Source organism: Pagrus major, chromosome 9 (assembly GCF_040436345.1).
Source record: "Pagrus major chromosome 9, Pma_NU_1.0".
Classification (NCBI taxonomy): Eukaryota; Metazoa; Chordata; class Actinopteri; order Spariformes; family Sparidae; genus Pagrus; species Pagrus major.
The window spans coordinates 28,630,642-28,652,082 of NC_133223.1; the positions used below are offsets into that span (position 1 = coordinate 28,630,642).

The 21,441-nt window shown below is 42.6% G+C and overlaps 1 protein-coding gene across 1 annotated transcript in view; it reads left to right on the forward strand.

Annotated features, from left to right (window-relative positions):
* The window catches only part of spegb (striated muscle enriched protein kinase b), a 33,970-nt gene extending 15,089 nt beyond the window's left edge, over positions 1-18,881 (forward strand). Inside the window, 33 exon segments of the mRNA XM_073473855.1 lie at positions 719-894; positions 2,167-2,427; positions 2,534-2,692; positions 2,819-3,008; positions 3,100-3,329; positions 3,686-3,805; positions 4,241-4,345; positions 4,650-4,856; positions 4,945-5,068; positions 5,616-5,788; positions 5,873-5,985; positions 6,094-6,262; positions 6,401-6,497; positions 6,626-6,826; positions 7,043-7,100; positions 7,242-7,319; positions 7,471-7,643; positions 7,734-7,760; positions 7,915-8,067; positions 8,657-8,699; positions 8,814-8,882; positions 9,004-11,713; positions 11,836-11,985; positions 12,800-12,916; positions 13,284-13,451; positions 13,640-13,789; positions 14,826-14,990; positions 15,212-16,004; positions 16,128-16,367; positions 16,507-16,730; positions 17,767-17,842; positions 18,127-18,276; positions 18,626-18,881. Of these exon segments, the coding sequence (XP_073329956.1) occupies positions 719-894; positions 2,167-2,427; positions 2,534-2,692; positions 2,819-3,008; positions 3,100-3,329; positions 3,686-3,805; positions 4,241-4,345; positions 4,650-4,856; positions 4,945-5,068; positions 5,616-5,788; positions 5,873-5,985; positions 6,094-6,262; positions 6,401-6,497; positions 6,626-6,826; positions 7,043-7,100; positions 7,242-7,319; positions 7,471-7,643; positions 7,734-7,760; positions 7,915-8,067; positions 8,657-8,699; positions 8,814-8,882; positions 9,004-11,713; positions 11,836-11,985; positions 12,800-12,916; positions 13,284-13,451; positions 13,640-13,789; positions 14,826-14,990; positions 15,212-16,004; positions 16,128-16,367; positions 16,507-16,730; positions 17,767-17,842; positions 18,127-18,276; positions 18,626-18,881 (8,125 nt within the window).
* The last annotated feature ends 2,560 nt before the right edge of the window (positions 18,882-21,441 follow it).

The following is a 21,441-nucleotide window of genomic DNA, read 5'->3' on the forward strand; positions in this document are numbered from 1 at the left end:
TATGTTTGATTTTGAGTCAGTCCCACATGCACCATCCTGCTGCTGTAAATACTCACAAATGCACCATCTATGGTGTTGAATTAAAAATACTTTCTCACACCTCTCAATAGTGTGAGAAAGGATGGAGATGGTTATGATTATTCAGCACGGCTTACTAGTTTTCTCCGTTTTGCATTAGTACTAGCTCATTTTACTGATGAGGGTAACAGGGCATGCTCTGGGCCAGATGAGACGTGCATGAAGCACAAGGCAGGATCTGTTTTGTATATACCCTTATAGAGTGTTTTGAATTCAAACAAATGATCACAGATCAACATTTACATTTTTCCTGCGTCCTAATGGTAGCTCAAATTTCAAATAAAAAGTTACAGATGAAATGTGTTGACAGATGGACTAACACATTGCAGGTTTTGGTCTTTTCATGGGAGACAAGAATAGGCTGAATCACTCTGGCATGTTCTGTCATTGCAGTTAGTCATGACTCTCGAGAGACAATAGCAGAAAAGAAGGAGCTAAACATAATACTGCCAGTCCTGGTAATAATAACGTATCCAACCCCACACCCACTTTTATACCACCCAGAATAGAGCTTGCAGTTGAAGGAGTGTGTGCTTGGTCATCCTTCATCGCATATATTAAACTGAGTGGCGTATGAGTGATTCATCTCTTGTTTTTATAACATAGCAACAATTGTTCCGTTATTTCTGCTCCATTGTAGGCTGAGGGACAGAGTCACGGTGAAAACGGGCCCACGTCACGTCGTGCGTGAGACGGAAGATGGCACTTTCCAAATGACCATCAAGTCCGCAGTGAGATCAGACTCTGGGATTTACACCTGTAAGATCATTAATGAGTACGGCACAAAGCAGTGTGAAGGAAAGCTGGAGGTAAAAGGTACGCTTCTTTTTGAATCTACAGGTGTTCGCTGTTACTTTTTAACGAATCAGAAATACAGATTTTCCCTCTTACCTGTAGTGCTATTTATCCAATAGCACTACAGGTAAGAGGGAAAAAAGTGTTTTTGATTGTGGGGTGAACTGTCCCTTTAAGAATCTACAAATCGTACAATACCATATATGTTAACTTCTTCTGGTGGATAATAAATCTGTTTTTTGTTACTCTGTCATGAAAAGTATTTGCTACTGCAAAAACACTCCTGCCACTAGTTTGTTTATTAGACAGCACCCGTACACTGATGCCATAAGTCCAAGTAAATAAAACATTTGCCTATGCATGATCTGATATCGCCATGTTGGTGTTGTTCCTGGAATATCATAATTAATATTGCTCGTTGGACCAAACCAATCAAGTTCTCATAATGTCATAGCTTCACGACTCGGGCAAAAAAAAAGACCGAAAAAATACGCACATGGAAGAAGTTATCCGTGTTTAATGTTATGAAAGTAAGAATCTTTATTTGATCACAACTATGTACAATATAGTGAAACTGGTTCCCTGCATTTAACCCATCCTGAGGAAACAGTGGGCAGCAGTTGTGCCCGGGGACCAACTCCAGATCTGAGCCAGGTCCTTGGTCAAGGGCACTGACTGGAGAATTAACCTAGTGTGCACATTTTGATGGTGGGGAGAAACCGGAGTACTTGGAGCAAACCCACGCAAGCACGGGTGGAACATGCAAAGTCTGCGCAGAAAGGCCCTGCCCCATCGGGATTTGAACCCAGGACGTATTGTATCGTATCGTATCGTATCGTATCGTATTGCATCATTTCATATCGTATCGTGTCGTACCTTCCTGCTGTGAGGCAACAGCGCTAACCACTGTGAAAAAGTGAAATGAAAAAAAAAAGTGAAAAGAAACGCAAAATAACAAGCGATCAAAGTTTACAATAAGTAAACAGTATACTGTGGTCTACATTGGATACAAACCCCTTTCTGCTGAGTGAGAGTTCTGCGCTTAGCCCACTCAGCCACAACAGCGTTTCCAGATGTGAGTTGCTTCCTCTGAATTTGAAATGATGGTCCTGGAACAATGCTTAAACAAGACACAAAAGTTATGAAATCACAACAGTTTAAGTGATCAGTTGCCCTGATGGTCCTGGAACAACACAAATTATCATGCTATAGGAACAAACACGGCGATATCAGATACACTGACTGGTATCACTTAACAGCACTCTTTACAAAATGTATTTTATCTCCACCCAGCACCACCAGTTGAGCCGGGTCTGGCTGTCATCCGCTCGGTCAGGGACATCACGGCCAAGGCTGGAGAGACAGTTTTGTTTGAGTGTCATGTCATCGGACCGAAGGACACCGATGTGGACTGGCTGGCAGATGGGAAACTGATCCAGCCGGCATTGCTCAACTGTAAGATGCACTTTGATGGAAGAAAGTGCCGCCTGCTGCTCAACTCCGTCCATGAGGACGACAGCGGGACGTACATGTGCAAGCTAAGCACGGCTAAGGGTATGATTCAAGATTAAACATCACAGTCTGTGTGATGTCAAATTAATTAATTTATTGTTCTGTCTGCCTCTTCTGCTACTTATGAATTAACATTTTTACTCTTCAGAGGAAGTGACATCATGTGGCAAACTCAAAGTCATCCCTTCAATTGAACCTCTCTTCACCCGTAAGCTGGACGTTCTTGAAGTCATCGAGGGACGAAATGCTCGATTTGACTGTAAAGTCAGTGGGACGCCGCCTCCTAAGGTCACCTGGAGCCACTTTGGTAGGGCTGTATATAGATTTTATTATTATAACGTTTAACCAGACCATCAGTGCCCTTTGTGAAATTGGGGTTTCCCCTTTTCCTTTACTTTTTTCTTTCATTTCTTACCCTCTCTTTTCTGTTCAGACCATCTACTAAAAGAAAGTGAGGACATTCGTATTCTTCAGGAGGGCGGCCGCCACTCTCTCATCATTGCTCATGTGACCAGTGAGGATGAGGGTTTTTTCACGGTCACGGCCCGTAACAATCACGGCGAGGCAGAGAGCTCCGCCGAACTTTACATACAAGAACCCCGGCCAGCCATCTCCTCACAGATGTAAGAGCGTGTTAATCTTTCACTGTTGCTGCTTATGGGTTAAAAAATGTAATTTCTATGCAGTAACTGACATTTATTCTCTTCCCTTCAGGGCTAAGCTGGAGAAGATGCCATCGATCCCAGAGGAGCCGGAGGTCCCAGAGAATGAGGTGGAACGTTTCACCATGCCCGACTTCATCAAACCGCTTTACGACCTGGATGTGATCGAGGGAAAGGAGGCTGTGCTCAAATGTAAAGTGGCTGGTTTGCCTTACCCCACCATCGTCTGGTTCCACAACGGCAAAAGGATCGAGAGCACCGAGGACAGAAAGATGACACAGTGTAAGTGGATTAATGTTCAATCAATGTTCAAGCATTTACAAAGCTATTAAACTCTGGGCTATTTATTCCAGGCTGCTCTTATTTTGCATTTTTATTGGAAGTTAAGGGGAAATTAATATTTTAATGAAAATGAAAATGAAGCAAGAAATTAATCAATTGAATGTAGGAAAGAAAACTTTAATATTAAATGACTATGACCCTGTTATGGCTGTACAATGGCATTAATCACCACATTATCAATGCAGTATATATTCTATTAATGAATTCATAAGAAGAAATGTTTTTGTTAATGTTTGCTCAAAGAGTCTAACTGACCAGTACACTTCATAGCCTTTCTTCTCTGCTTTCTCCTGCAGTCCGTGACGTCCACAGCCTGGTCATCCGCTCTGTGTGTCATGCACACGGTGGTGTCTACAAGAGTGTCATCTCTAACAAAGTTGGCAAGGCCACCTGCTATGCTCATCTCTATGTCACAGGTGACTTTCATTCATTTTTCGGCTCGCAGCTCAACAAAAACCCAAGGGGCCTCATGCAAGATCCAGGTATGATCTGATGCTACTTCAGAGGCAGCTGTACTATTATTATTTTCTTGTCTCTTTTTAAAATATTCTCAACAACAGAGAGGTCTATTAATAGGACTACATGTAATTACATCTGACAGCAGTACTTGAAAGTACTTGAAAGGTAATATTTTTGTCAATGAAATTTGCCCAAAAATGGAGCAGAACAGGCAGTCCTGTGTGACAATTGTAGGGCTTTAGATAATGCTAATGAGGAAATCTCACAAATCCACAACTCCTGATGAACAGATGGCATTCATCAGGCTGAAACGAGCAATTTCCGACAAATGCACAGGCAAGGGCAGATCAGAATCATTTATGGACCTCTAATGCCATTGTGATAATTTCCAGATATCCTGCCCGACCCTCCTGATGGGACTCCAGTGATAGAATCCATCACCGGTAAAACCATCACCTTAAGCTGGAAGAAACCAAGGAGGCTGGACCCTTCCATTGGTACGCAAGATTGATATTTTAAATTGATTTGTTCATCAGATTAAAAAAGGAAATTAGATTTTTATTTCAAGGACTTATCCCACTGTGTGAAAGCTCATCTGACAAAAGATCTCTAACGCAGACCAAAGACATAAAGATCTTTAACAGTCTACTGTTGTAAAATGTCATTGACAGATGGATATACATTTGTAGATTTATATGCTTTCTACACTGACTGATAGGGAAATGGATCTCATTTTAAGATCTTCATATTAGTTTCAACATTGTGGTGCAGAATTTTGCATTAAAACCCCTTTTCTTTTAGATCCCAGCTCCCTGATGTACGCCATCCAACAACAAGCCCTGGGCTCCATCCAGTGGACCATCATAGCTTCTGGCCTGAAGGAGACCACCTACACCATCACCACCCTCTCCAAAAGTGTGCGCTATGCTTTCAGGATCCTGACCATCACCTCCAAAGCCTTCAGCAAGCCCTCATCTGCCACGGACCCAGTGCAGCTCCTGGACAGAGGTACATTCAGATTCATAGAGCATCCGTCCATCTTTAAATCTGCGTGACCTGTTTATTAAATATTATCTGTGCGCACATTGTCTTCCAGGTGCCTATCTTCAGGAGGCTCCAGTGATTATTGATAAGCCAGACATTGTGTATGTGATGGAAAACCAGTCAGTCGCCATCACAGTCACACTCAATCATGTCAACGCTGCAGTCATCTGGAAGAGGTATCTGTCTCTTTGTTGTCAAGCTTCTTATTAGTGTGTCTTTTTCTTTATTTTTTTGTTTAGAAAAAGAAAATATGAGTCAAAAAGCAACTTACTTTCCCAACAACTGTGTCTCCAACATATGCATTGTATTTCTATACAGTCGCTGTTGTTGTTGTTGTTGTCATTAAACAAATAAAAACCTTGTGAAAGGTTCCCAATGGTTTAATGATCGGTTTATACTGCAGTTGTAACTGTAGATTTTAACATCCATGCTGTTATCACATGATAAGCTATTTAATTAAGTCAAATGAGGGTGAGGTCACCACCTAGTGGATCAAGGGTATTACAGGACGGTCGGGGTGTATGACCGACGAGGCATAAATACAGTATGACAGTGCAAACAGGCAGCTGTTTAATTCCAAGTGATTATCAAAGATTCCAGGACAGTGACAAAAGGGTCTATCGTTGTACCCTGGCTTAACACTCTAGCAAGAGCCAAACCTCCACTGCTCTCCTATCGACAGTGGATTTATCTTTGTTGACAATATAAATACTTTTTCTGCAGGAGGGGAGCTGTTCTGTCCAGCAAGCCAGGCCTGTACGAGATGACAATGCCAGATGACGACCAGCACACGCTCAAGCTGCTCAAAGTGAAGAGTGCTGACATCGGAGAGATGATGTTTCTGGCCTCCAACAAATATGGCAGTGACAGCTGCACCTTCAATGTGGAGATAGCGGGTAGGCAGTAGATTCATTTATCATTCGTTTATCTGTCTAAACGTGATGAAATTTGGTATTTTACCTTCGCGACTCCGTCCGCAGCTCCACCAACGTTTGAAACTATCATGGAGGACTTGGATGTCCGTACTGGGGAGACCCCTCGCTTTGCTGTGGTTGTGGAGGGCAAACCTGTTCCCGACATACTCTGGTTCAAGGTTTTTATCCGTTTTTAAACTTTTAAAATTGAAATGTACCCAAGTAGATTGTTTTTTGTAATAAATCTTCAAAGAACCTTTGCTGAAATTTACAGTGTTTGCTTTCAGAATGACATCCTGCTGTCGGAGAGCGGTCATTACACATTTGTGTACGATGATAATGAATGCTCCCTGGTGGTCCTAAACGCTCGTCCAGAAGACTCCGGTGTTTACACCTGCACTGCGAGGAACTTGGCAGGATCTGTGTCCTGTAAAGCTGAACTCACCATTCATGAAGGTAAGAGGTCGACAAAAAAGCTATAAAATCTAACAATCTCTGACTGAAAGAAACTAACCTGAAGTAACATCCAGTCTTTTGTGTGATTAGATGTGCATTTACCTTTTATCCAATTAAAAAACTTGCTCATCACTGCAGCTAAAGTCAAAGAGGATCCGATGGAAGATGAGCAGACTATTCTGAGGAAAATGCGCAGACTGACTGACCACTATGACATCCACAATGAAATTAGAAGGTGAGCGATTTTTAAGGACACATCTAGTGCCATATTTCGATGCAAGAGAAATGTGTCATCATGCTGTTCTGAACAGATCGAGAATTATTTCAGATTTAAGTGTTTTCCTCCTGATTTTTTTCCTCCAGAGGTGCGTTTTCCTATATAAAACGTGTGACGCAGAAGGTGGGCAAAATGGAGTATGCTGCGAAATTTATTTCCACACGGGCCAAGAAGAAGGCATCTGCTCTGAGAGAGATGAACCTGCTTTCCAAGCTGGACCACGAGAGAGTCCTCTACTTCCATGATGCCTTTGAGAAAAAGAATGCAGTCATTATCATCACTGAATTGTATCCTTATTATGCAGTGAGAACACAGAGTACTCACTCTGGTGCAGAATACACAATTAGCCTTTGAAAGTAAGTGAAATGATCTGAATTAAAACGTTTTTTACTGTCACTGCACGCTTTGTGTTGTTCTGAAAAGCTTTTCATAAGAAAATACTCTCTTGTTAAAAGTGGAATAAAGATGCGTACGTACTGTTAAGCCTTAATTCATCTTTAAAGATGCCACGAGGAGCTGCTTGACAGATTTATAAAGAAATCTACAGTAATGGAGTCTGATGTAAGTCCTTTTTCTTGACTGACCGGCAAATCTCAAACTAAACATTTCGGGGTTGATTTCAATGTAGTAATCACATGTATGTAATTTAAAGATCTAATAAATAACAGCTGTACTGCCACGTTTGTGTTCTGGGATCACCAGGTGCGTTCATGTATAAGACAGCTGCTTGAGGGACTGGATTACCTTCATCATCTAAACATCATACACCTGGACATCAAGGTAGCTACTCATGGATCCTCAGTCATTGTCACTGTTTCATGTAAAAGCTTTATATTAAAAAGAAATCTTCAAACTCGCACTGGTACTGTTTTTCACTGTTTTTTTCTGGTGGCAGAAATAATAAAATATATTTTTTTTATTCTCTCCGAAGCCTGATAACATCCTCATGGCGGACCCCCCTAGTGATCAGATCCGAATCTGTGACTTCGGCAACACGGTGGTGTTCACACCCGATGAGGCTCAGTACTGCAAATATGGCACACCAGAATTTGTTGCACCAGAAATTGTCAATCAGACCCCTGTGTCAAAGGCATCAGACATCTGGTAGAGTACCTCTTTAAATTACACCCCAACAGTCTGTTTGTTTTGTCTTTACCCACTACCTTTTTCTAATTATCTTCTTTATTTTCCCAGGCCAGTTGGAGTTATTGCATATCTGTGGTGAGTAAGATCATTGTCATTATAATAATTGATTTTTTTCATGATTAAACGTATTCCAGGATGCTGACGTCAGTGTCAGTTTATGACATGTTTGCCTATTCAGGCACAATTCAAAGGCTTGCTACTAAATGTAAGTATTTCCTTATGTTATCAGTCTGACAGGCGTTTCTCCATTCGCTGGAGAGAACGACCGCAGCTCCGTACTGAACATCAGGAACTATAATGTGGCCTTCGAGGAGAGCATGTTTGCTGAGCTTTGCCGAGAAGCCAAAGGGTTCATCATAAAGCTGCTGGTAGCAGACAGGCTGTGAGTAACACTGCTGGATCTTTTTTTTTTCAAGGTTTAATTTGTATCAGTAAACTTTACAGAAAATAACTCGACACAAATACAAACATCACGTCAACAAAGAGATAATGACATGAATTGCGCTGTTTGTCCTTGCAATAGACGCTGCATTCACTACTCTCAGGTTTAATATCATATTTTTTAGATTTTCATGTAATATCAAAATGTTTTTATTTAGTATTTCAAATTTTCTATTTGATATGTTTATCCTTTATGGCTTATTTTTATTATTTAAGTTTTTATATCATTTCTTCAATTTACAAAGCTGGTAAACAACTCTGTAAGAATGACTCACTGTCATTGAAGCCACAACATTTTCTAACTGTGTTTTTACATACTTGATCAGGAACTGTTTCTCTATGCAAAGTCGCTCATGTTAATCATTTTGTCTGAATATTAGATGCTTATCAAATGAACATCTGGTATCATACTGTCTTCCTCTGGTGCTTTTCATTTAGAGTTGGCTTAGACAGTGCAGTTTATTAAGCCATATAATGTAACAAATGTTCATGAACCTGGAAAACTGAATTACGTCTTAATGTCTCTCTAGGAGACCTGATACTCAGGAATGTCTCCGACACCCCTGGTTCAAGGTAAGACGAGGCCAGTGGCACTTCATGCTACACTGATAACCATTCATAACCTCTTTCTGCATTAATTTCTACTTGACAATACTGAGCAAGGTCCCATTCTTAATTTCATTACAGACACTTAGCAAGGGGAAGGCCATAAATACAGAGGCCCTGAAGAAGTTTGTTTCTCGCAGAAAATGGCAGGTGAGAGATGTTATATTTACTATTTGGGTTTTCTACACAGCATTATTCCTTTATGCCTGTAAATTGTTAAATGGCCACGTTTTTCCATTTTTTTATGGTATCAATTTTCCTTTTTTCACAGCGTTCACTAATCAGCTATAAATCAAAGATGGTCATGAGGTCCATACCCGAGTTGCTAAACGATTCGTCCAGCCATATCTCCATTGCAGTACCCAGGCACCTTAAAGAAGGTTCACCTTTGCCATCATCATCCTCTGATTCTGATGAAGACATTGATGAATTGCCATTTATTCCAATGCCGCTTAACATGGAATTCTCCGGATCGAGGAAGTCGCTGAATGACATCCAGACCAGCGAGCAGGAAACAGGAAAGCAGGATGGAACCAGTAAATGGTCTGGATCTCCTGTTCAAGTCCAGGAGGCGATGGAGTGTGAGCCAAAACAAACGGAAAAAGAGGGGGTTGAATCAACGGGTAAAAGCCGTCAGCGGAAAAGGTCATCACAGGACAATGACAAGGGTTCCTCAGATGAAGAATCACCTGGCGAATTACCGCAAAAGTCAGAGATGACTAGAAAACCCCTGAGAAGGGGTTCAAGCATGGAGTCAGACAAACCAGAGGGGGGACGGCGAAGAGGAGAGCTAAGACGTGGAGGCTCAGCGGACAGTGCACTGCTGCTCCGGATTACACCTGAGGAGGGACCTGAAGAAGGAAACCAAGAGGATGGCAGGAGAGTCCTCAAGAAAGCCGTCTCTATGGAACTACCGAGGAGAAGCACCAGCCCAGGAACTGCCAAGATGAGTCAAGAAGATTATGCTCTGAAACTGGAGATGATGAGGCAGCGACTGCTTCGTGGTGGCTCCGCGGACAAGAAGATGAGTGGACTGAGAGGACCTCTGTTGGAAACATTAGGAATGGGAGATGAAAATCGTGCAATATCCTCAGATCGCTACTCTCGTACTGCTCGTTTGGGCCCACCTCCGCTAATTAGAGCCGTATCGAGTGATTCAGCAAGGGACGAAGTTCCTAAACCCAAAGTTTTGCGCAAAACTGCATCTTTCAGTCAGGGTGATTCAGAACCCATACCTTTACACCGCCGGTTAGGAGCTCCCTTGGAGATTCCCTTGGCACAGGTAGAAGAGAGAAGACTCAAAGAGGCCATATCTATGTCATCTCTCACTGAGCAAATCAAGCTAGACTCCCGTCCAGTGACTCCCAGGGAACCTTCGCCAAGACCACCGACACCAGAGTCCATGATGCAGGAAAGTCCAACCAAAACAGAAAGCGAGGAATCATTTATGGAGAAAGAGACGAAGTCTGATGAGGCTATGAATGAAAAGATGGATGGGCTGACAACTGATAGCAATTTTGATGAGAGATCGAGCACAAGTGGTTTCTCAGAGAAGGATATGAGCATATCAGAAGAACCAATGATTGAATCAGAGTACATGGGCCAGAGAATTCCTACACCTCCTCTTGCAGTTCAGAGCTCTAAACTAGAGGAAAAAATGGAGGAAGAAGAAAGAGAAAAAGAGGAAGAAGTAAAGGAAGAGATTATGAAAGAAGAAGAGGAAAGAATTGTCAGTGTTGCTGAATTAAATGCTAAAGAAAATGAAAAGGTTTCTGAGGAAAAGATTGAAGAAGAAGTAAATAAGCCTGCTAAGTCTTCTGACATTATGATAACCACAAGCTCTGTTATGGTCAGACCAACACAAGAATATTCTCATAGCTCAGAAAATGTTGTGTCAACTTATGTGCCACCTTCGCTTCCTTCTCGAGTTGTTCTTCCAGATGGAAGGACTTCAGCATATGCCAGTATTATGCAGACCATCATGGTCCCTTCACTTCAGCCTGTCAGTGAAGAATCTTTAGGCCCCTCTTCACCTGTTGTTGTACCAGCCACCTCACCATTTTCAACATCCTCACCTGCCAGCTTACCTGGTCAACTAAAGCCAGTCATCATATCAACCACTGAACACCCTGCTGTATACTCCAGGGTAGCATCGCCTGAAATGATCACAAAAGAACCGAGTCCACCATTGACTATCACACATTCCTCATCCCAACAAGAGCTCCCACCAGGAATGGACCTTGAAGACATTAGCTCTGAAGAGGTATTTGAGGCTCGCTTCAAAAAACGTGAGTCTTCCCTCACGAGAAGTCTGAAATTTCTGTCACGGTCAAAGAATGAGGAAAAAGCACAAGCAGACTCTACAGAGTCAAGTGAGGAGATATACAGACCTGGGCCAATTGGTGCGCCATTGGAATTATCACAGAGGAGACTTGAAGAGAAATCAAAGTCAGTCCAGGACCTTCGTGAAGCTCAAAAGGACCAAGGCTTTATGAGAAGGCTCTCTTTGCGCCTGAAGAGAACTCCGTCTGCTGAGCGCAAGGAAGAAACGACCAAAGACGAAGACTCATTTGCTTCGAGACGTAGGCTTTCTTGGACCCTCGGCAATAGAGGGTCACAGGAAAAGAAAGAAGTAGAGATGACCCGCATGGATGGTGGAGGTGATGCAGTGACGGAACAAGATGAAAAGGATCCTAAGAAACCTTATGAGTCACCGGCCTTGGCAATGCGCAGAAAGATTGAATCAACAGTGGCTGGTATCTCCACAAGAATTCGCAGCTACTCAGAGGAAAGGAAAGCATCACAGGACAAAGACACAAAGAGGACACCCATTCTTTCCATGCTTCGGCGTTCAGCGTCCGAGAGCCGTGGTCCAAAGGTTCCCAGTGTCCCTCAGAACCAGCTGGCATCTCAGGCCAGCAATGGTGCCTCAACAGAGTCTCTGGACTCTATGTCCAGCCTCAAGTCCGACACATCAAAGGGTATGAAGACATTACTTACACGTCTTATTGAAAATTTGACTCCATGTTTGACTATAGAGTAATATCAATCTAAAATGCATGATGATTGATTTGTGGATTGGTTGATTTTCTTGCTTGCAAAGGTGTGGAGGCTGAGCGCAGATCCCGCTGGGATCGGTGGGGTCTGACCAGAGGGAGGCGAGACAAGACAGTATCACAGCCTGACATACCAACAGCAATCTCCAGAGACGGTAGTTCACTACGGTCACGCCAGTACTCCAAACTGGCTTCTGGTAAGTCACGCAAGAGTGTACAGCATATGAAGAGACTGTGATTGCACGGTGTCAATGGGAGTTATAATGAATCGTTTTCTTCTTTTGCGTTAGATAAGAGGAACAAATTCATATCAGTCCATTAAATGTGAGGCAAAAGCCAGCAGCCGGTTAGCTTAGCTTAGCAGAAGGAGTGGAAACGGCTAGCGTGGCTCTGTTCTTCTCCTTCATCACCGTGAGGTTGCCAGGTAACCAGCTAACACTTCAGGAAGTGGCTGCTCCCAGCCAAGAAATAGTCTGGCACATAAACCCGAGCCCCAAGGAAGTGCATCAAGCCTCGAAGCAAGCCTAGTGGCCAAACCCTTTAATTACATCACCCAAGTCTTTGTCCCGTTGATTTCACTGTGAAAAAGAAGCGGCTGCAAAATGATGGATATACATTTTTGAGTGTCATAACTCCCACGAAATGACTCGTTTCTCCATCAGAATATGATCTGTTCAGTCTGATGACATTCGGAAAGTATAGAAAAGGCTGGCGGAAGTCTCTAGTGTGCACATAGACCATGCCCAGAATGCATTCATCCGTGTAATTTCTTCACCGCGGGAAGTGTTTTGTTTTTATTTTGGCTTCATGTGCCACTGATCAACTTCCATAGGAATGGAAAGGGCCCCGCCTCCAACACTATATCCAGTTCTCCTTAATACATCTGCTGTTAGAAAGCTTTTGTTACCTTCAAAGAGAGCCTGAATAGCTGTTTCCTTGTTTCCAGTCTATATTCTAACCATCTATATATATAACATATGATATAAGTTGTTTAATCTGCTTTTCTTGCAGATTTCCCTCCAGTATTCCACATCAAGCTGAGAGATCACGTCCTCCTGGAGGGGGATCCAGTCACACTCAGCTGTTTGCCAGCAGGCAGCCCCCACCCACACATCACCTGGATGAAAGGTAAGGATGATGTAATTATGTAAATAAGGCAGTATCACATAAATAATCTTACAGATGGATGATCAGACTTACTTCACTTGCTAATTACAGTAATTTACATAATTATTCTCGGGTGCATGAGTGCAGACACATAATGATGGCTTACATTGTATCTCGCTGTATGCTAACATATGGTACCAGAACAACAGATGTTGCATAAAGTGTATAAAGTAAAGACACTGATTGAACAAACAGTTATGTGTGTTCTTACAGAGTGTTTTATAATCTTGACAGAACTTTCTTTTCATCCTTTATCATTTATAATAAGTACTGTTAACCTAAATATATCCATCATTATGACGATATTTATGCATGTGTGTTTCCTCAGATAAGAAGCCCCTGGAGATCGACGCCAGGATGAACATGATCGCCTGCCCTGACGGCCGGCAGCTACTGATGATCATGCAGACCACCAAAAAGGATGCAGGGGTCTATGAATGTGTTGCTACAAACCCTCTGGCCACCGTGTCTAGCTCCTGCACAATATCTCTTGCTCGTAAGACCTGATAAATATATAACTTTTATGTCAGTCTGTGAGGAGCAGTGAAGCAATATGCAGTATATATTATAAATAAACAGAGTAATGAATAATGTTCTAGTCTTGGCTGGGAAGAAACTGGTGGGCATGTAAGAGCCCAAGGACGGATGATGTGAGTGTCATACTGATATATTTTGTGTTTACAGGTCTTCCCAACCGTCCTGGGACCCCTGAAATACCTCAGAAGTACAACAACACAGCCTTGGTACTGTGGAGGCCTTCAGACACAATGGCCCCGTGCACATACTCTTTGGAGAGAAGAGCAGAGGGTCAGTGTTTACTATCAATGATTTAATGTTTTATTCAGTTTTTAAGCTGGGCACACACTGCACGATTATTGAATTGTTGTTTTACTTATACTGTACGAGTAAATCGTCTGCGATATGAAGCCAAAGCTCATGATTTATGTGCTCACACTGTGCATGAAAAAACAAGGAAAGAAATCAGCGCTCATATTAGTCGTTATTGGCGGAGGATACATTAAAGAGAGGCATTTGCTGAGGACCACAACTCAACAAACCTGTTGCCATGGCACTCTTTTTGCCACTTTAGGCAGGCGCAGTGAGAAAAAAGGTCAATCTGTTGCTGACCACAAATTTCTGACATGTTAGAAATTCGTCCCATGGCAATTCTTGAGCAGAGCGACTGGTTGGCCCTCACTTCCCCTCGTATACAACACGGCAAACAATGCCTGACAAAGCAAAAAAAGATGAGTCATGCAGCTCAAAAATATGGTCAGAAACAGACTCAAATCGTACAGTGTATCCCCAGCTTCAGAGAGAGGACAATGATCAGATGTCCAGAAAATGCTTTTTAGATCGAATCCCATCAGTGTCTGACTGAACGGGTTACATAGATCCACACATAATGTATGCCAAACCATATGTTGCGTGTTACCCTGAGCATTTGATATTCCTTCAAGCTATATGTACTGGAGGTATACATATGTTTCACTGTGCAGCACATCTACTCACATCATCAACAAGAGCACATCAATAATACAACATGATCTTAAGGTTGCTATGGCAACATGTTGGCCACGGCCTACAGGTGAAGATGAAGTAGTGATCTATACGGCAGATGAGATCTGCCAGCCTGGAACATAAATAAATTATATAAGCCTCAACAGCTTACTGTAGAGCCAACATTCAACCGAATGGAAATGTTTAATCTACGGTATTGATACCCCCATAAATATGAAAAATAAGACTGGCTGAGGATTAGTGAAATTGTGTATTTGTGTATTTGATTTCTAATAATGGCAAGTGTGATATAATAACACTATAAACTGTGTCTTGAAATAACATACTGATGTTATTTTTCCTCCCCCAGGTGAGACCAACTGGTTGATCGTGGCTACGGGGGTGGCAGACTGTTATTACAATGTGGTTGACTTACCAGCAGGGGGCGCCTTCAGGTTTAGGGTGGCTTGTGTCAACAAAGCTGGCCAGGGCCCCTACAGCAACCTCTCAGAAGTCATAAGCATGGATGCTGCAGGTATGTGTAAAGGAAAATATTGGATAATGTTGTGTTGATTTTAGATAAAGCTGTACAAAATAATGTACATTGGAACTGATTTGTATGTACTGTATTTAACCTAACTGCACAATGTGTTAAAGAGGAGGTGTCTTAGTTGTAGATCATAGCCTTGCATGTATACAGTATATCAAGTCTTTAAGGTATGTCCTCTCTCCCCCCCTTTTTTTGTTTTTTATCAGAACCAGCTAAATCCAGCGCTCCTGTGGTGGTGAAGACTGTCCCAGCAACCACACCTCCTGCCCCTGTGGTGATGATGTCATCCATGAAAGTGCCTCCCATTAAACCAGCTCCTAGTAAATCCACCACAGTAACGCCCGCCCCTCCCGCAACTTCAGCTCCTGCTCCATCTGTGACTAAATCTGCTTCTCCGGTAACCATCAAACCCCCGGTGCAGGCCGAAGCTAGCCGCCCCGCTGTTACTCCGCCCGTTACTACAGCTCCCCCCTCAGAACCAGCTCCTGCTCAGACCACCACCGCTGTCCAAGCCCCGCCAGCCAAAGCCAAGACCACTCTTAGCATCAGTATGAGCAAACCTCAGACCAAGTTGGCGTCTCCGCCTGTTGTGCCACCCAAACCTCACAGTCCAATAAGCCCGGTCCCCACTATAATCACCAAACCTCCTTCTCCTGTATCACCACCCGCACCCGTCATCGGGAAGCCTATTTCATCCGTTCCCATGTACAAGCCAACTACGACCGCTCGTGTTACGCCGCCTTCTCAACCCAGTTCCACTCCGACGACCACCACCCCTTCAGTCACTACTGTGACCATCACACAGCCCGTGGTGGTGGTGCAGAGCTTGACCCCTGTGCTGCAGGGAGGGGACAGCCGGAGTACCCCATCCGGGCGGATCACACCGTCAGGACGAGCTACACCTTCGGGACGCAGGACGCCGCTGGGAAAGCCCGGAGAGGGATCTCTGCGCCAGGGAGTTCCACAGAAGCCTTACACCTTTATGGATGAGAAAGCAAGGTAACGATAAAATCCCCCCCGAAACTGTATGTTGTTGTTCGTTTTGTACATGATTACGGCTCTCTCTTCGCTCTTTTTACTCAGTGGACAGGGAAGTATTGACTTCTTCTTTATCGCACGCAGGGGTCGGTTCGGTGTGATCCGCGAGTGCCGAGAAAACGCCACAGGCAACCTCTTCATGGCCAAGATTGTCCCGTATGAGGCAGACAGCAAGCAGGATGTTCTGCAGGAGTACGACATCCTCAAGTCTCTTCATCATGAAAGGATCATGGCTCTGCACGAAGCGTACGTCACGCCGCGCTACCTGGTCCTCATCTCCGAGTACTGCAGTGGGAAGGAGCTGCTCTTCAGCCTCATAGACAGGTGAAGCCAAACAGCTGCACTTGTTGAGCTGGTTTGTCTGATGTGAAATCATTACGTGGTTTCTTATTAACACTGACTTCAAATATTCATCCTAGAGCTCTCCTCTAACAAGCTGTTTTCATTTTCCGGCGTGTTTCAGGTTCCGTTACTCTGAGGATGACGTGGTGACCTACATTGTGCAGATCCTCCAGGGTCTGGATTACCTCCATACCCGGCGCATCCTCCACCTGGACATCAAGCCAGAGAACGTCATCGTCACCTACATGAACGTCATCAAGATCATTGATTTTGGCAGCGCTCAGACTTACAACCCACTCTTCCTCAAGCAGTTCAGCCCTCCTATTGGAACACTGGAGTACATGTGTAAGAGTCCTGTTTTAAAGCTGCTCTAATCTATATTCTTATGTTAACAATTGATCAGATGACTGTGTGTAATGTTAAAATGATCACCCGACTGCAGCTTTTTGCCATCCTTCAGCTCATTATTGTAGTTTTACGGCCTGCAACTTTATAGATTTTATTCAGTTCACGGGTCTCATTAGTGGTGTTTCTGATCACACAGAAAAATCCCTAATGAACCGACTGTGAGCTACCTGCCCTGCACCAAATGTCAGACAGACAACGTTAGCAACTCGCTGGTAAACATAGCCGAGCATTTAGCATCTTAAGAGCCAGATATTTCCTTTAAGAGTTGGTTGAGACCAAAACAGAGCTAAAAGGAGAGCGATTTATGGCATTAATATTTACCAGGTGGATGGAAACACGACAGTATCAGTATCAGTATCTGCTGGATGTAAAATTAAGCAACTCTTTGCTAACACATTCGGACAACAAGCTGTGACCAGAAAATCAAGTCGCTTTTATTCCTGTATTTACTTTGTCAGTGAGTTACCAAAACTTTAATTACTCAGCAAGTCTCATTAACGTCAAGATCTATTTTTACAAGAGGGACACTTTAGAAAAATGTTGTTTAGGATTTTTATTCAACATTTTAATACAGCTATTTTGATTTATAAAATATAACTTTCTGCACCTTTCAGTGCAAATCTTTACTTTGCTCTTTTATTATAAAGAAAATGAAACAAAGCACACTTTATAGAGTGCAACTGAAAGATCTTCCTCTTTGTTGATATACTGTATTGATACAGATCTTCTCATGTTATTTGCTGATATCGACGGTTTATGTAACTGTTCTCTTTGTGGGCGTGCACCAGCATCTGAAACACAGGAGAGTTACAATCTAACTACGCATTCACACATTTTAAAAAGCGACACATACCCTCACAGCTAATTAATAATAAACTGTTGTTTATGTTGTTACAAAGAACATTTTCAGAAGAAATCAAAGTTCTGTATAAAACAATGACGGCTGTGCGTTGTTCCTTTCTTCTCCTTGCAGCTCCGGAGATGTTGAAAGGGGACGTTGTTGGCCCTCCAGCTGACATCTGGAGCGTGGGCGTACTAACTTTCATCATGTGAGTTCTGCTTTCACAGCTTCCACCCAGCAAGCCCTCTTTAAATAGCAATGTAATAGTGTTCTTTATGTGAAATGAAGCTTATGATTGAGCAATTTGTCTGACGCATTTGCATTTCAGATTTCAGGTATTTTTCCTTATGCTGTGATTTTACATCTTGCTGCTCTTGTAATATTGAATTAATTCACTACTAACCTAACAAACCTTCACAGATATTATTTTGCATTGTTCATATGTTTTGAGGGATCTTTTGTGAGTTTCGTATCTTCTCCCGGATCTTCCAGGTTGAGCGGCAGGTCGCCTTTCGTTGAAATTGATCCTCAGGAGACTGAAGCCAGGATCCAGGCGGCAAAGTTTGACCTCTCTAAACTCTACCAGAATGTGTCCCAAAGTGCCTCTCTGTTTCTTAAGAAGATCCTCTGTAGCTACCCATGGTAAGATGAACATTAACTTCTAGATCTAATATGTCAGATATTGCTTGTATTTTATTATGAAACATTCAAAATGTGAAGAAATGTGTAGAGAAAGTTTTGACGTGATTTCAAAAACATCTATGTATTGTGTTGCTGAGATATCCACTGAAGTTAGCATGCTAACCAGCTAGCCTTGGCCTGTCCTGACATAATAGTACTTAAAGGAGTATTAGTCCGATAGTATTACCCCGTCGTGGGGGGCAGTGCAGCAGTGTAGCTAATAGTTCAAGCAAGACACGGCCACAGGACGGCCACTGCACCACATCATGCATACATCTCTCTAACATCCTCACTGTCCGGTCTTCAACAGGGCCCGTCCCTCCATTAAGGACTGCTTCAACAACTCCTGGCTTCAAGATGCCTACCTGATGCGCCTCCGCAGGCAGACTCTCACCTTCACAACCACCCGTCTCAAGGATTTCTTGGCCGAACAGCAGCGCAGGCGGGAGGTGGTGGCCACCAAGCACAAAGTTCTCCTGCGGTCCTACCAGAGCTCGCCACAAACCCCCACCAGCCCCGCCACGCCGAATGTGCCCACTTCACCCACCGCACCTGTCGCCCAGTGAACACAGGCTTCCTACACACCAGTCGGGCGGGGACTGTAGGACAAGACGTTGAGGCGGTCCCTTCAGGTTTGAGTTGTCGAACTTGGTCGGAAGAAAAAAGAGAAACTCAAGAAACCAGCAGCGGCTGTGATCTACAGAGACGTCTTTTTTCTTTTCTGGTTCTGAAAGAGAATCGAAAAGAAATCTTTCACACCGAAGGGAACTCTTACTTACAAGAGCCTGAGTGCATTTTTTTATACGGTGGACCTTTGTTCATACAAGGCGGGATGTTGTCTTCTAGTTAGTACCTCAAGGTTTGTAACTTTGCATACGTTTTGGATAAATGACTTCCTTTCTTACCGTCAACTCTACAGTCATTAGAGGGGACACAAGTGAATACCATGAAAGGCCTAAAATTACTGTTTCATTCAAGTTGCTCCAAGATTATGAATATTTAGCACCATTTCAAAACAAAGAGTGTTTAAACGATTGCTACACCTCCACTAAATCAGCCTATACAATCATAGTCACCTGTTTCCTGACCAGATTTACATTCTACGATGTCTAACTCTGCGTCCTTGACGAAGGCCAGCCTTGAATGCTACGTATTTCTCTCCGCAAACATAAGAATTAAAGCAGTTAGTCGTGCTACAGCACCTGAGTTTTTATACTGCTGTAGCATCTCAGTGATTGTCAGGATTGTAGCAGTTCCAGTTCAAGCTCCTTTTTTCTTTTGAGTTTTTTGAGTTGAGAGGAAACATCGGAGGATTCTCTACAAGGGCTACTAGAAAAAGCACTCTTACAATCAGCACAGATTTCTTCCCTAATGTTACTTAATAGGATAGTAATGATTCTCTCACTCTCAAGGGCAGAACTGATTGTTTTTTAAGGCCATCATTTCTGCTCTGAGAAACGATGTTGACAGCACAAGTGGCTCCATGCGGGACTGTCACGGTCATAGCTGCCCGGCAGGCGCTAGTTCCTTCAGCACAAATAAGCTAACAACCACCACATTGGCTTCCAGGTAAACGAAACTCCTCCACTCAGCCCGGCGTAAAGGATCCAGCGTGATTAGCCTGTCAGAGAAAATGAGATTTACAAGTGTGCTGAGTCAGTCAGTCATTAAATGTCAGATTATTCAGGGGGTTAGTGGTGAAATGAATCCCTTTAGAAAACCCACTGGTGATCCTGGGGTGCCCCCAAGTGCCCTTAACCAGTCAGCAGTAGTCAGCATTAGAAAATAGCCTCTTTAATTCATTGATAGGATGTTTATTGAGACGTTACTGAGTGTATTAGTTCTTATTTTAGCTGTAATTTTCAATCGCTAACAGCTTTGAAAAAAAGGTTTTGCTTCATTTGGTTTATATAAATTATAGTTTTTAAATGGCAGAACTTTTTATAAATAAAGTGAAGTAAGATTTAAAATGGTTATAATTATATTATAATTGATTATTTATTTATTCCCTTAAGACGAAGTGTCAAACGGCTGTTTGGTTTCCAGCCCACAGAAGCTCACAGGACGCTGTACACAGTGATCAACACATGAATTAAATACATATGCAAGACTGTTGCCCCTGCAGACTGTACAGAGCATAAAATCATAGATGTTAAAATCTTAATTTGTAAATAAGAGACGCTCTTATTCCATTTTCTATACCTCTTTCTGTACCTCTTCAGCCCTGTTCGCACAGGACTAGTATTACCTGGGGAGCTCTGGTCATTTTTAATAATTGCAGACGTCTTAATCTTAATCTGTGATTGAATCTGTGATCTTAATCCTGTGTAAATCTGCCATGTCCGTAATTTAAACCATATAACTACCATATTTCACCAAACACCGAGGTCATGTTAGTCTCTTTGAATCAGCATCTCTGTGATTAGGGATTGTATTTTTTTTTTTTTTTTTACATCTGAAGTAAGAAATTCGATCACAGTTCATAATATATGAGCAGCAGTAAACAGCTGCACTGTGAAATTGGCTATATTGGCATTTAAAATGAGTGGCAGAGACAGTTGGGAGGAAAAGTACAGCTATAAAGCAACTTTTGCTTGATCTAAATGAGCTGCAAATGTGTATTTATGCTTCTAACACATGCAGAAATTTGGCAAATCAACTCTAAACCATATTAATAATGTGGCTGCTGAAGAACAGACACTTGGATATGAGAGCCTTGACATCATATCCAGGAGATTATGTCAGTAAATCAGAGTGAACGCGCCTCGCAAAACACAAACGTGAGGTGATGATTTTGTCCCCTGGTGATACCAGTCCTGTCCAAATAGGGTTTTAATCAACAGATAAAATAACAGAAATTAAAATAGGTTAATGTTCATCGTCAAGATGACGTAGATAAGAGGACACGTGCCTCTCAAACTTTTTATTTTTGTTTATTTGTGTTCTCTCTGGTTTTAGTCCCATAAAACTCTTAACTTTCATTTTTAGACGACACGATTGAAGACTGCAGTTGGACACGTACTGAAACTTGTCCCTGGTTAAAAGTAGAACACGACTCAGTGGTTTAACAGTGTTTAAAAGTTATTTACGTTCTCAGTTTAGTCATATGCAAAAGATTAATAAATG